The 16,206-nt window shown below is 35.8% G+C and overlaps 1 protein-coding gene across 2 annotated transcripts in view; it reads right to left on the reverse strand.

The window, feature by feature from the left end:
- SYNE1 (spectrin repeat containing nuclear envelope protein 1) overlaps nt 1-16,206 on the reverse strand; it is a 246,712-nt gene that overhangs the window by 26,072 nt on the left and 204,434 nt on the right. For both annotated transcript variants that reach the window (XM_088142170.1, XM_025165902.2), the window contains 5 exons: nt 14,960-15,122; nt 4,776-4,963; nt 3,676-3,826; nt 615-797; nt 268-405 (listed from right to left, as the gene is read on the reverse strand). In XM_088142170.1, the coding sequence (XP_087998296.1) occupies nt 268-405; nt 615-797; nt 3,676-3,826; nt 4,776-4,963; nt 14,960-15,122 (823 nt within the window). The remainder of the gene's footprint in view (nt 1-267; nt 406-614; nt 798-3,675; nt 3,827-4,775; nt 4,964-14,959; nt 15,123-16,206) is intronic.

Consider the following 16,206-nt stretch of genomic DNA (forward strand, 5'->3'; position numbering starts at 1 on the left):
ATACAGCTTGTTTTAGCCTGTTACTAATATATATTTATTTATCATATTTATATAGCTGTCCATCTCATAAAAAAGCAACTCCAGGTGGTGCTATTGTATTCTTCATACAATAAAATTATTGCATGAATCCTTGCTTATGGTGTGTGATGAATTTTAAAACTTACTAGTTTCCCTTCATACATATTATGTTGCATACAAAAGTATAGTTAACGATAGAAACTGCTATGCTTTTTATTATTGTGGCCCTCTAGATTTGTATTTCTGTACCTTGAGTTGCTTTATCTTTGCTTGAACATCACACTCTGAGAAATGTTCAATGTTGGTGAGCTGTAAGTCCATTTCTGTAAGCCAGACCAAAATGCTGTCACGTGCTGTCTCAAATTCTTCACGCTGGCCAATGAAATGCTATAAAAAAGAAAATGTAGGATAGCTACTTAAACCAAACTATTCAACTTTTTCACATCAGTACATACCTTTAAACATTTAAAACAAAATGAGACAAAATCCAAACATATCGGTATTAAGGAGAGAGAGAAAACTGCTATTCTTAAAACTGTCCCTTCACCTGCAGAAACATATACCACTGCAATAAATGAATGAAAATGGAGAAATACTTTAAGTCTGCGGAGGATGGAGATCACTCGTTTTTGCAAATTATCCCATCTCTGGTTTCCTTCGTGGACCATCAACTTGAGGCTGCCAGCAGAATCAGTACGATTTTCTCTGGCCAAGCGGCGGTACTGTTTGTTAATCAGTTCTAGCTGAGTCAAACTTTCTTGAACTTGTCGCTGAAAAGCCTACAAAATGTAGAACAAAATAACCCATTAAAATGTGGCCCCTATAATCATTATTCTTGGTATGGATTTTTTTCTTGTATCTGGTAACAATTCTACCAGAGAGAAATTATTATCAAGGCGTTTACATCCTATTTTATTCCCTGCCATACTGGAGGGGAAGATGTGGGCTTTGTTTACATAAAAGTTGTGCTAAAGTTTGTTACTGGAAGCATTTTTTTCCTGTGCAAAAATAGCTATTTCATGTTGGCAGTTCTTTTCTTGACATATTAAGAACTACTTGTTATACATGAAATCTCTGTGTTATACCAACTATTGTCAAACTGTGAACTTGTTAAAAAGTCAGGTGCGCATTGATACTCAGGATGAAGCAGGACAAGTTTCTAAAACATGGCATTTTGGGAGCAGGCAGGCATCACAACAAATATTCTTATACAAAAATGTTTAACTGTGCCTTTATATTCCTCTACTCTATTTATGACAAAGTGCTAATACAGTTAAAATAATGGAATGGATTTCTCAGAACCCCAGAATAAAAGATAGACACGCAGACATAGTTTATTAACTAAATAAGCTTGAATGCATGGTAATGTAACTATATCATACAGAATTAGTCTGTATAGGTGGACCACAACAGAGATAGAGAGAAAAAGAGAGAGTGCATACTCAGTATCCACCAAGGAGAGATCAATAACTTTCAGGGGTTAAATGCTATCCTTGAATCACCAGATGTAACAGAACAAAATAATCTATAGACACATTCATGGCAATCAACATCAACTCTGTGTTGTTTTTGCTCCTTTATATTTTGGCAATCACCATGATTAAAATGAAAACAGACAATTGTGCAGCAGGTTGCAGCCAAGGACAAAAATGAGCTATGTAATCTGAAGCAACAAATAACCTCCAAGGGTTCTTCTCATAAATGATAAACTCAATTTAAATGTCAGTGCAGAATGTAGATAGGTGGGGAAATTAAATAAGAAGGGACAGAGTACGGTGGAAATTATATAAAGAATTCAGTTGGACAACAATAATAAAAACTCCGTAAAATAAATCCAGAAAAACAAATCCACCTGTTTGAATCAGTAAGAAAGATTAAATGTTTTAAACAGAGCGGCTTATGTTAAGGCAACCACATTTGTAGTTTCATCTGTTACTAACATTTGTCCAGAGGAATGACAGCTGGAATGTTTTCTACCATCTTAACAATGATGTACTTCTATACCGATATTCTAGTTTGTTCAATTTAATTGTACTTTAGCTGAGAATTTTCAGAAGAGCAAACTCTTTTAAATCTGCACCACATTTTACTACTCAAATAAAAACTAATATTGTAGTTATTTTGGAGAAATGCAAAGCTTAAAACTGACAGTTCTTTTGCTCTTGTAAATGACTATAGTAATTTTCCCTATTAAGCTTAGCTAAAGCATCTGGGTAAGGAAGAAATGCATTAAAGCAAATATAAATCTATGCTTTAAAAATCCTTATACCATATGCAAAAAAGTAATGCTCTCTTGTCTTTAAAAAAACATGTAAAAGATGAAATTTCAGGAATGCAGCTTTTCTTGTATCAGACACATTGACATGTTCCTCTTTATAAACTATTAAGTGAGCTTTCCTTTACTTCCACTCACCCTAAATACTTATTCTATAATATCTACAGGAGCATGTAGACATAGCAGACAATTTCAAAGCAAAGTAAAAATATGTTTGAACAGCTTTTTTTAAATAGGCACATTCTTTTGCCTGCAGTAAGCACACAATTTAGGAGCCTAAGTGGACAGAAAATTGAAATGCACTTAGATAAAAGAAAATGAAACAAAATACATAGAAAAAGCCCATAAAGGAACACAGCTTTAATAACTAATAAAATATACTTGGTTGAGTTTTATTTAGTAGAATAAATTGCATGATTCTTCAGTAAGGAAAACGGAAATGAAATGAATGGAATGGAAAGCAAGGAACATTTTTCATTCAAGAAATAGATTGATTCATTCATATAAACAGACGTTTGGATATTAGTGATTGCAAGACTAAGTCCTACTTAAATAAGATGGCAATGGTTTGAAATAATTAAAATGGGAAGCAAAAGGAAGGACGGAATATAGTTTCAAAATTAAAAAGTCAATAAAATAGAAAAAGGGGATAATAAAGATGAATTCAAGTCTATGCTGTTATTTTTACACTGAAATAGAAAACAGAGAATGTATTCATCTGTAAAAAAATTCTCTGTTTTGGATAGTAACAGCAAGCCTTCTGATCTCATTCTCCTGTATTTTCTTCTCTGGTGGTCACAAATATAGTTTGCATTACATCTATCAGCCTTGGCTGGGGCAGTTGCTGCTTCCTTCATTTTGCTCTGGCTCAACTGAAAGAAAGGAAGAGGTGGGAAAAGCTTCCATTTCCAACTAGCATTATGTTTTTTTCTGGGCAGAATGAGCCAGAGAGGGAAACTAAAAAACAAAACAACAACAGCCCAACAATCACAAACCACAGGTACCCTGTTTATTGCTCTTGCTAGCAAAAGCCAATATGCTGTTCTATTGGGATGACATGACTACCTGTTCAAAATCAATTGCACCATTTGAAGACAAGAGCCACTGGGCATATGGAAGCTAAATCATAGTTGACTATGGCCTTACAATGGCCAGTGCATATGAATTAAGTGTGCTAATTCATTTTAATTATAGTTTAGGACAGGGTGGACAATCTGTGATCTACTCTTGTGGTTTCAAAGCCCTTTTCTCCAAGATTGAAGCTAGAATTTGATTTTTCACTAAAATGAAATTACTAGAGGATGACGTGTTCTAATAGGGTAGAACAAATTTGCTTCTGTGACAGCATCAGAGGAGATTATATTTCAAGCAGAACAAGTCACCTCAAATTTCTTTAGTTCTTCCTTAGCAACTGTATATAATACCCCAGAAGAAGTAGGGAAAGCAGCTGTCCTTTCAGAAATTTTCAGCCAATCTTCAAAACGAGAATAATCATCCAAAAACTTCTGCCACAGTCTCCAAGTCTCTTCAATTCTGAAACAAAGATAAAAATAGGATAGTCTGAATTTCACCTTAATTATTATTTGATACATCATCTAGTTACCAACTGTAACAAGGAAATCATGTTGCATACTTGAGCATGCCCAAGCAAACAAAAAATGTACTGAACAATAACTGGCTTTTAACCAAGCTTGACAGTAATTTTGATTAATAAGCAACATAAAACATTGGCTGAATTCAGCTTGAGCTGGAATAAAGTGGCTATGGTTTGTTCTTTTCCCCTCTTAAAATATTGCAAATCCTTATTTGAAATCATGTAATTATTTTGAGCTTTTTAACACTGCACTATAAAGAAAGAGCTGAGCAGAAAAGTTTCAGGACTGTACAACTTACAGCTGCTTAAATTAAGAAGTTTAAAAAAAGTTACAAGCACACCATTCTGCATTAACAAATAGGTGTATCTATCATGCCTTACTGAATCCAAACCATATCAGGAAGCAGAGCATTGAACTATAAATCATCGGCATGCCAAAAATGGTTGTCAAGGTGAACTATCAGTTAATTAACACCCTAAAACACATAATTTCCATATGGTTGTAGAAATCTGTCTTTAACCTAGTTAGCCTATCTTCCTAACATTATTTCTGTTGCTTGAGAATTACTCTCCAGGTTTTAGATCACAATGTTTACCAGTTATTTCTGAGATGTTGAGACTGTATCTGGAAACTTTTGTATGGAGCATGTCATCTAGATCTTCAGTTTTGTATTAGATAATTCAGCAGTGAGACTTTTTAGCTTAAGTTTAGCTCTCACTGCAGAATCTGTATGGAAAGAAGTTTTACCCATGTGGAAGCCTCATGCTGCTCTATGGACTACCTATGTAGCTTATATCCATTAACAGGCATTTAATTTAAGAACTGGGCAGACTTCATTCCATTCTAAGAAATCTGGAGAATCATCTAAAGTTTGGCCAAATACTTACTTGAGTCGCCTTTCCATTGACATCGCACAAATATTCCGCCACCTTCGATCCAAGTTCCGTGTGGCCTGCTGAATGGAATCACATTCTGTTTCAGTAGCACAAGCATCACAATCATGGAGAAGAACCTCGCAGAGATTGAGGACAGATGCAACCCCAGTGCTATGCTTCTCTATGTCTCTTTGAAGTTCCTGTAAGTCAATAGATAAACTTAAATGTCTTAGGCAAAACCGGAGTTAATTAATAATACTGTACATACCATAAACAAACAAGGCAAAATTGAAATACAAATGAAGGAAGATAAAAAGCTAAGCTACTTGGTGGCTGATAAAAATCCCAAATTTTTCCATGAATAATGAGATTTTTTTATTCAGATTCTAAGTGGATATACTTAAAAATAAGCTCTAATGCAATCACGCATGTGCGCACATACACACACACTCAAAACAATCACTCCAACACATCTTACTTCTGTTTTTCTAATCAAGTGGCTTATGTATTAGATATAATAAGACAAAAAGAGTGCATATGTGGTTGCATTCATAACACTGCTATTGGGGAGTCTAAAGTGGGCATTTTTTCCTTTTTGAAGTTCGATCTTGAATATATCCATTAATAGATCTTTGCACCTAATAAAGCTTTAGTCCCCATACAGAAATCTTTGTCTTTTTCACTACTGAAATCTATAATGATGTTCCTTGTAAAATCAACTGAACTGAATATCCAGGAAAAGCATTTTTCAGATGTAAAGCACTTGAATAGCAACTTTGATGTTTCCTATGACTTCTTGATCTGAAAATTAGGTCTGCTTCTTTAGCATTTACAGTAACTTTTCAAATTTCTCCCAGTAAGGTCAAAACTGTTGCTAAGGTCTACGATTCAAGTGTATTCTGACAAATAACCCCTTAACAGTTAAGCAACGTACACATATTAGTATAAGTACTCTCATTTAAATTACAGATGTTCATATTTTCTGTTAAAAAATATTTAGTTCTATCAGTCTGGGAAATATACTAATTGATATCCATGAAGTATTATTGCTACACATTTTCAGGTAATTTCAATGAGTCTAATACTAGTACCACTGATTATATCTCAGTAGCAATTTGCCAACTGCATACACAGCTTGCCTATTTCTGGGTCCCATTCATGGTTTGGTGTTGATTTTTAAAACCCTGAATGGCTTGGGAGTAGACGGTTTCAAGGAATGCCTTCTTTGTGACATACATGCCCAAACAGCCCTGGGTGAGGTGATGGGATTTGTAGATAAATGTTGTGTTAGAGAAGGTTGTGCTGTTAAACTCTTTGTCAAATTGTATTTCTTCAAATTGTCTGCAATTAACTCCACATTTGTCTTATGTTTCCAACTATATGCTTTATTTCTTTTCCTTCACTGAGTACTGTGGAGCATGAAACAGGAAAAATTGGATCATTTCCTTTTTATGAAAGAACAGTAACTGGAGTATGTGAACACAGAGTGAGAAATGTTAAGGCGATGGCTCTCTTAAAAAAGTAAGTTGCTGTACACTTGGTGTTCTAGGATGGGATAGGCAGCTTTTTGGTGCAAGAACACATTTCGAATTCCAAGAACTTAGTGGATGCATGAACTCACAAAATGTCTGCCAATGGATGGCTACGATGTTGTTCAGTCTCTTTCAATTCTTCATGACCCAATCAATAACAGTTCACTAGGACTGTCTGTCAGTAATTGGTTCTCTGAATCTTTGTAAGCCCATACTCATGTCAGCAGTGAGAGTATCTAGCCACCTTGTCTAGATACTTAGGGTGATTGTACATTTATGCTTTATATTTTAATTAACTCTACTTTGTACCTTCTTCTGCAGTAGATCTTTGCCTTGTCTTTTATCATGCTTATCTTTGCAGGGAAGATTCCCTTGACTTCTGTAATTACCTTAAATAAATTCATTGTTCTTTTTATTTGATTATCATCCTCAGTTTCTTTTCCCTGCTTATTTAAATAGATTTCCTGGTCTCTTCTTAGTTTCTGGAAGAGTTTAGTTGTAGAATTTTTCTTCTCTCTGTATTGTCTTTTGCTTTCTGCCTTTCTTAGTCAATTTTCAATGTATCAATAGGTATTTTGCCTTCTTCTGCATGTTGCACTTCGTAATAATTTTGTTTATTTCATCTTTAATAATTTAGTGAATTTCAATCCAGAATTCTTCAGACACTCTCTTTATCAGATCAAATCAAATCCATTTCAATTCTCTACCTTTATAACAACATAAGCAGATGGAACATTATGGAGATTCTATCTAGTTGATGACTGTTTATTAAGCTGGAATTTTGCAAGAAGTTCATGATCGAGCCGCAGTGAGCGTTAGGTCTTGTTTTTGTTGACTGAATAAAGGTACACCCATTGGTTGCAGATCATAGTCAATTTGATTTTGGTGTTGTTTATCCAGCAATGTCCATGTATAGAACTGTTTTTTAGGTTGCTTGAAAAATGTATTTGCTATAATCATTGAACTTGTTTCACAGTTATTTGCTGGTCTCCTACTTCATCTGTATACCAAGACAAAATTATTCCATTACTCCAGGTGCATTTTTATTTTCAACTTTAGTCTTCCAGTCATCTATAATGATTATGACATCTGTTGTTGGTGTTGTATTAATGGGGTGTTGCAAATCATCATAGAACAAAGGCTGGTGTGGGTCTTCCGGGCTGTGTGGCCGTGTTCTGGAAGTTTTGTTTCCTAACGTTTCGCCAGCATCTGTGACCGACATCTTCAGAGAGCAGGAGCACAGACAGGAGCAGTTCTCTCTGTGCCCAGGATGATGTGACCCTTTTTGGGTATTTATAGAGATCTGAAGGTGGGGGGATTTGGGTGTGTGTTGTGGGGGGTTGGGGGGTGTGGGGTTTGGGTTAACGAGTGGCTGCTTGTTTTGGTGTCAGAATATGTGTGTATCTTTTTTATTATTATTATTATTATTATTATTATTATTATTATTATTATTATTATTATTTATTTGACTTGTCCCTGCCCATCTCCCCACAACGGGGGACTCTGGGCGGCTTACAACAAACTAAAATCGGCAATACATAATTAAAAAATTATAAAACCAAAATCTTCTTGGGGATTAGGCAGGGTTTTTTCTTCTATTGAGTTGCTAACGAGTGGCTGCTGGGGGTGATTAGCATGTTCATTGTGTGAACTGTTCACACGTCCTGGTGGTGGAGCTGAGTGTGTTGACCTTTTAACGTATTGCCTTTCTTGCAATTAAAAAGTAAAAAAGGAGAAAAAAGGAACTAATTTATATAATGCAATCTCTTAGTCCCGTAGCTTAGCGAAGTACGCCCCTTCTTTGGGACCAGTCTCATGAGAGATAAATCAAGCTTTATTTGAAAAAGGAAAAGTCAGTGTCGGTAAAGACTGGTAAAGACAAACGATAGAGCTGTACCAGCCAGTGATAGCAACTTAAAAGGAAATTACCAAGGCCGATGCAGCGTTCCATGAAGACTACCTCATGACACTGATTTGCTACAAAGTCTCTTATATGGCATTTGGAGCAGAAGTCAAATTAACCCAGATAGTGAGAAGTTAAAGACAATGAACATCCTTGCATGTGCCTGAGGCTTGATTTAACACAGACATTTTAAACCCCAAATCTATAATTTGTTCAGAGAAATAAAGACCATTAGCATCACATAGAAGAAATCTAATGCAAATTCCTGGCTAGACTGGTGACCTACTGTATTTGTTCAAAGATAACACTACCTGAAGCATCTGTTCCTCTGCATAACTTTTCCTAGATTTTTGACTTCTTGGGGATTCCAATAAGTTAATTCTGAGGCACTGGGGAGATGGAAAGAACCCTATTTATTCCTTAATTCTATGCACGGCTTCTGTGCGGTTCAAGTAAGCTTCGCTTTCAAAAACTCAATCTCCATCTCTACCAAGGGCAGAGGCTTGGGTTTATGTGATTCAATATGTGACAAAGAGCATCTCACCCACACGAAGATGCGGATTCTATGCCTGTGCCTGTCTGGCATATAGACTGATCAAGTCTGGATATCACAACATGCCAGATACCATTTACAACCCTATCCTAAGAAATTTTGACAACAGAATTTTCTCTGGGGAAAAAATTGTGTGGTAAATAAACATGTGTGTGTGTGTGTTTGTGCGCGCGCACGCCTTTGAGTCATTGTTGACTCCTGGTACTGCCTGGACAAGCCACTGCAGTTTTCCTGGCAAGATTTCAGAGTGGTATGCCCTTGCCTGCTTCCTAGGGCTGAGAGAGAGTGACTGGCCCAAGGTCACTAGTTGGCTACATGCCTAAGGCAGGTCTCCTGGTTTCTAGCCTGATGCCCTAACCACTACACCAAACCAGCTCTCTTGTCATTATGAATAAACATAATGAATAAACAATCATCTTGTCTCCTGTACATCAGCCAGTGAGATCCAGGTGGTCCACCTACGTTTTGAGTCAAATTAGAAGTGACTATAAGCATATAATTGAAAAATGTCTGGCCTTCTGAAGCTAACTGGTAGCTTTATGAATGCTGAATGGTAGATCACGTTGAATGTAATATGTGCACCTATAACATTACAGAATAAGCATACAAAATATATCTGTTTCAGTTTCTGATATTGGAAGTTTCTGACCATTCCATGTTATGCAACGTGATTTCATACAGATTTTACTCAGAAGTAAATTACTAATTGTGTAAATGGATCAATAAACCAGAAACTTTAGAAAAAGCTTCCAAATCTTGCTAATCTTAAAATGATTAAGTCCCTAAATTGTATAACAGGATAAACAAACCAACACAGAACCATTATAGTCATGTCTGCAGGCAAGAGGAACCAGGAAACCTGACAGTGTGCCTCTGATTTATAAACTATTGGCATGACAGAATTCCACATAGTTCTAAATTACTGTTCCATGTAACCCAAGTCTTTGAGGTTTGTGCCAAGGTGAATGTGACCCACCTTTACCTGAGAGCAACCTTAATTTGATAAATAAGAACCAAATAAGTAGTTTCTCTTTAGTCAATTCAGTCTGTTTAGGCATACTAAGTGTGCAGAAGATGGGGAAGTTAAAACGTTTCAAAAAGCCTAGTTGCCTAGACAGGTTTCACACCATAGCAAGATATTCTTATGAAAACAATGGTTCTTGCAGTCCTACAATGTTCACTGTCATGTATCATATGAATTTGCTGGGTGACAAATGGGAATGAGACTGCCAGAAGAATCCTGGGTATTCCTATCCAAGGAATATTTGCTTCAACTCCAGTTGGCTGTACATATACAAGGAATATATTTGTATTTCTTGGGTGGATAAGACTGTCCGGTAGGAAAGATAAGGAACTGGGGGAAAGGAGGAGAGGAATAAATGGATGAATGTATCCTTTTGCATAAAGAATAAAAATACATATGCAAGAAAGGGGGGAAAGTTCTGTAGCAGTGAATTGAGATTGTACATATTTGAAAGTGGGAAATAATCATTTGCATTTTTATTTTAAAAAATTAGTTAAGACTGGAGCCAATCTCTTTGAAGAAAGAAAGAAGAGTCAGTGAATGGGAAGTTTATGAACTTTTCTTTGATGACATTCAAATGGAAACTCAGATTCAAATCCCAATTTAGTAATAACAAATGGCACAAAAATGTTGAATAAACCTAAAAACACATTAAAGTGTTATTTAACAATTGTTTTTTCATTAGTGAAAACCATGCAAAGTGAAAATGCAACCCTAATTAAAATATAAAATAAAATTCATATTTTGCTTCCATGTTGCAGAAGAGCACAAATAATCACCAAGTATGCTTACTGCCTGGATCATATGGTTACATTGTTTGCTACGTCGCACTGAACAAGAAAATACCCATCTTTCCCACCATAATGATAATGAATAAATTCCTTCTCACCCTTTTTATTTTACATATTATAAGCATCATAACTGCTCATGCCATGCATCCTTTTAAACCTGCAGTAATGCACATGGCTCTTTCAGTCCAAAATAAGGCAGACACTGAGACCTTTGTAATTCCTTGAATTAAAAGTAGACACTGCATTCTAGCAGGATTTTTTACACAATCTATTATGGCAGCCCGCCTTCTCATGAGTGTTGATCAACAGCAATTGACATTCTGTTGACAACCCACTTTTCACTTTCGGACAGCTTGCAACTTGGCAGCCCATCACCTGCTGAATGATGATCTTCAAAAGCAAACTGTACCACTGTACCTATTTCCAATTGCTTTTAAGTAGTTCTCTAGGCTATATAATAATTCTAAGTCTCAAGTCTGAGTCATGAGCTGTTGCACCCAAGAGATTGGCTCATTCCTGGTGTTTATATGATCACAATGAATCTTATAGCACATTACTTACTTTCAAGAATAATTGCTAATGTAAATGATCTATTCAGTTCTGTACTGCAGAGTAATATTGGACAACAGACTGAAGTCTATGGCTCTTCTTCATTATTAGTTTTGTTCCTCAGTTGTACACTACTAATAACAAGTCCCCCACAACTATATAAGTCATTTCAGTGGGTATATTTTTCTTCAGTAATATTTGCTACAGAGATTTTTGGCACATTAACCTGCTAGCCTTAAGCCAAATTTATGTTTAATTCTTTGTGTCAGATGGGCAGCTATATAAATACAATAAACAAACAAACAAACAAACAAATAAATAATGTTGCAGTAGGCATCATTCTGTGTGGCTGCCCCTTTTTATCATGGGGATTCAAAGCTTAAGTGTTGTTTCCATATTAATAGGCTTTTGTTGTAAGGTGGCAGTCATAGACTGGGAAAGGGCCTGAAACTCAAATAATGATTATTCATTACTTCTTTTGTGAAATATTGCTATCAACACTAAGTATTTAGGAGTACTGGCTGAAGTTAAGCATCTTAAAATATTCTTTAATATCAGTTTCACACAGCCCTTCCCAAACTAAAAACAACACCAACACCAAACTCCAAAATGCTACAATAAATATCCATCAACTATTTGAGGCCAAGGCAAATATGAGACATTGCTCAAGAAGCTAGTCAAACTTACAGCTTAGGTACTAAAAATGCCTCCAGTGTAAAAAAGATTGAAAAGGATATCATGGATATTAAAATATCTGTGGCAGATATTGACAATTGTAACAGATGAAGCAACCTCTATCAGAGGTATTAATGAAAGGCTGAGAATGGCAACCTGATGGATTACATAGTAAGAAGACTTAATGATTCCCTCCCAGAGTTATACTTTTTGGAAAAGGACATAGCACATGCACATAGAGTTCAAAATTCCAGGCTTGCAAAGTTGAATAAACCACGGGATATTATAATTTAATTTCTTAAAGAACATACTAGAGACAAAATTATTTTTGTCAGGAATTCACAAGCTGAAGGAATTTAACTGGGGAGGAGATAAAGTTTTGTTTTAACAAGACATTAGCCAAACTGCCTTCCAAAAAATGATTGCATTTAAGCTTCTTACAGAACTGTAAGTATAAATGGGGATTTCCATTTAAACTCATTATATTGAAACCACAAGGAATAGAAACAATTAATACTATTCAGGTTATGAATAAAACTGGCTGATTTGAAGAAGACTCCCTCTGATGGTGCTAGGGCAAGGAGTGACCTTGGAGATTAAGCCAAAGAGATACAGTTGCAAAATGAAGCTCCCAGGCGAAAGAGGATTCCAACAGAAGCACAAGAAAAACGGGGAAAAATAAAATGAACCCTTTAGACTGAAAGATCTAGTACAGTATTAAAACATTAGCTCATATTAGGATTAAGTTATAAGTAGGTGAGATAAATAATTATTTGGGAAGAGGGAAGCAGACAACTAATATGAGAAAGCACATAAAAATAAAATTATAAGATACAGTTGATTTATTAATAAAAACAATTCATTGGGCGATAAAGGGATGAGAGAGCAGCAAAACACTTTTCTTTTATATCAAGAAAAGGCTCAAGAATGACCCTTATGAAACTCTGCAGATTTACTGTTGGTCTATGACTGAAGTGGGGGGGGGGAGCGGGTGAATAGGGAGGGGAATGTGGGTGATAGAAATTATGAGATCATCAGAGGGGAAATATTTGAGGTAGAGACTATATGGCAAGGGTAGGGAGGTTAAGAGGGGAAAAAGCAGGAAGGAACAGGTTTGTTACTGGAGCAGGCAACAAAAGATTTATATTTTTAAGGCCAGAATAGATTTGATTTATTTTATAGGACACAAAGTAGTAGAAATGGTATTTTATTAGTGATATATATAAACTGAATGTTAGAGCTTTGGATGATACAATAAAAAGATATAGGATATGTAGATATTTAAGATCCTTTTCCCATCCAGTTGCTATAACGTAAGAAACCTATAGGACAGACAGTGTTTAAAACTCAGTTAGCACATATTATTTCTTTCATAATGGAAGACCCCCCCAAAAAACAGTGGGTATAGATGGAAAATATTCAGTTCTGGGTTAAGGATTTAAACCAGTTCTTTTTGATTTTATACAAGTAATGTGCTGAATATAAAGAAAGAGGTTTTCAGGACTTATTTCATGAATTACTCTCTTAACTTCATTGACAGTATACCCAAATTTCAATCAAGACAGAGCCACACAATTGAAACTAGGGGTGTGTGGGGGGGGGCAGGCTTTATAGAGTAAAAGATTTTTATAAAAACTCAGTACCTTACAATCTAGAGCAAGCTGAATAACAGTTAGACCATAAAGTGCTGTGATTTTTGTGATGCCAGATCAATTCAATATTGTGAAATAGACAAGTGATGGAAACTGGAAATAGACATCTATGTAATTTAGAAAAATCAATGTCATTTTTTCCACATAAGCCCAAATATAACAGATCTTTTTGAAATAATTATGGCAAGTACATCATAGGGCTACAAGAAACTTGGGATCCAGATTTAGGGAGAAAATTAGATGCCATGTCTCAATGGCAGAATGGGGGATTCTTATCAGCATCTATATAGAAAATATAAGCTTAAGCTCTTTTATTGGTGGTATCAAACTCCAATAAGAATCTCAAAAATAATTTGTAAATTATTGAAACCTTGTTTCAACCTGGTTGAAAAGGTTGTATTCAAGGGAACATTCTTGCAGCTTTTTTTAAAAAAAATGTCATATATAATTAAACAGAAGATTGTGGTTTTTTCCAGTTAGGTTTACTATCTATATTTGATGGTCAGAACACAATGTTGCAAAATAGAGAAAAACTCATCTAATTTCTACTTTCAGCAGCCAAATGAATTCATGCTAACCATTGGTATCTAGATAATAGATGCCAAATGAATTCATGCTAACCATTGGTATCTAGATAATATCTCAATGGCAAGATGCTATGATCTGATCTGATCTGTAGCATTGCTTGAGAAAGTTACTGATCAAATCCACTGCTCTGGCAGTGTAAAGTAGCAAATTATTATTCCATGAAGAATGGTGGGATATTACTGTTTATATAAAAGATATATATCCTTGTAATAATTTGTATCAGAAATTATGGGCAAGTTTAAATGTACCAGCATCATGCAAATTTTAAATTTCATCAATAAAATGTTTTAAAAGCCTATTCCTTTGTTTTTGCTATTGCTACCTTCTTCTTGTACTACCTCATTCCTCTGCAGCTTATGAACAAGTTTAAAGTTAAATGTTCCTTCTGTATAGCTCATTCAACTCTGCATGAAAAATAATTCAAACAAAAACTTAGAAACAGCCAAGGGGGGGGGGGGGGGAGGAATAATTTGGCCTTCCCAAATACAAAGTTTCTTTTCATCTCACATACTTATAAACTTGTGAAATACTAACACAAAGATTTCATTTACATATAGGGCAGTAAACAGTGCCTCACAGTCCACTTCCACACAATGAAAAGCCAATTACATCAGAAGCTAACATTCTGTACATAATATGGTAGTGCCTTACCTCTGGTTGGCAGGCTCAGTGAGCAGTTCCATGTTGACTGGATGTCAAGCCAGCAGAAGATTCTACCAGAATAATGCTAAAAGCATCACTTGCCTTGAAATTTAAGGGCATCTTCCTCTCACTGCCCTCTTGTACCACAGGAAACAGCAGGCCCAAACCTGCATCACATTTGGATCACCTTCACCATTATGCAATTGGAAATGTGGGTATTTCATTTTTTTGGGTTTTTTTTTTTGGTTTTGTTTTGATTGCTCTTCTACCTCACATTTTTGTTTTACCTGCTGTTCATTTAGTTTCCTTTGAATCTCCTCGGAGTCACAAGTTTCATAGACAATGGCTTTGGATAACTCTGATTCAATGTGGGCGAGCCAAGATCTCAAGATGCTCATGTTCTTATCCAACTGCTGAATTGCCACCAAGGTCTCCTTCAGTTTCTTCATCCTGTTAAAGTGACAGACAATATTATGAGCATGTTTACTCAGGAGCTCTGCATGTCTACCTTCTTAATTGACGTATTTATTTCAGCAATTTTCAGTATAGATATGGTTTTGACTTTTGCAATGGAAATGAATAACATAACCAAGTATGTTCAACTACAGGCATAAAAATTATAGATACAGTAAATGTGCAAATAGTATTGTTAACTATTAAAAGATATTTTAGTTCAAAAATGTATTGCTTACAATAATTACTTTTAGATCATGCAAATAGGAAAAGGCTTATTTTAATTTTAATTTAGCAATGTTTGCTTCAGATTCAATATTTGCAGTTAACCGGAGAGCCAGTGTGGTGTGGTGGTGAAGATGTTAGACTAGGAATGGGACTCAAGATCTACTTCACTCTCAGCCGTGCAAACTCACTGGGTGACTTTGGGCCAGTCAATCTCTCTCTCTCAATTTGACAGAATTGCCAAGGGGGAGGGGAAACCAAAACCAAAACAAGTCTTGAATTGCACTTAGATTTAAGGGCATACCAGAAGGTCAATGGGCCTTTTTGGTTTTCAGAGGATACTTGGGAAAGATCCTGAGGCTCTAGCGTGCAGTTTGACTAAGGCCTTAGTCACTTCTTGGGAAGAGAGGGTGATGATGTCCCTTGATTGGATTATGCCTTCTCTGCATGTACATCATGAAGGGCCAAGTACATGAAGGGCATGTACTTCATGAATTCATGAAGAAATTCTCAAGATGGTGACAGAAGAGACACCTAGAGCACCGCTGGAGAAGGACAAACAGCAAATCTGAGAACAGGAAGAGCATTTATTAAGGATTACACAGTGGCAATTATAATGGTAGAACATCATCATTTTTCCACTTTAATTTTATCTGTGGAGTGCCATCTGACAGCCTTGCTTAAGGTTGGTCCTTAGAGAGAGATGAGTCAGAAAGCCATCTGAAGGGTTGTTATGAGGGTTTTTTAAGGTGTCTATTGGATAAAGAATTTGAATCCATTCTTTATCACTCAACTGTGCAGGTCCTGTAACATTTGTTTGTTTGTTTACTTATTTATCTGCCCATCTCACATAAAA

The sequence above is a fragment of the Python bivittatus genome, unplaced genomic scaffold, assembly GCF_059951505.1.
Source record: "Python bivittatus isolate LINGU-HERP-01145 unplaced genomic scaffold, Pbiv_v1 ctg000020_np1212, whole genome shotgun sequence".
Taxonomy (NCBI): Eukaryota; Metazoa; Chordata; class Lepidosauria; order Squamata; family Pythonidae; genus Python; species Python bivittatus.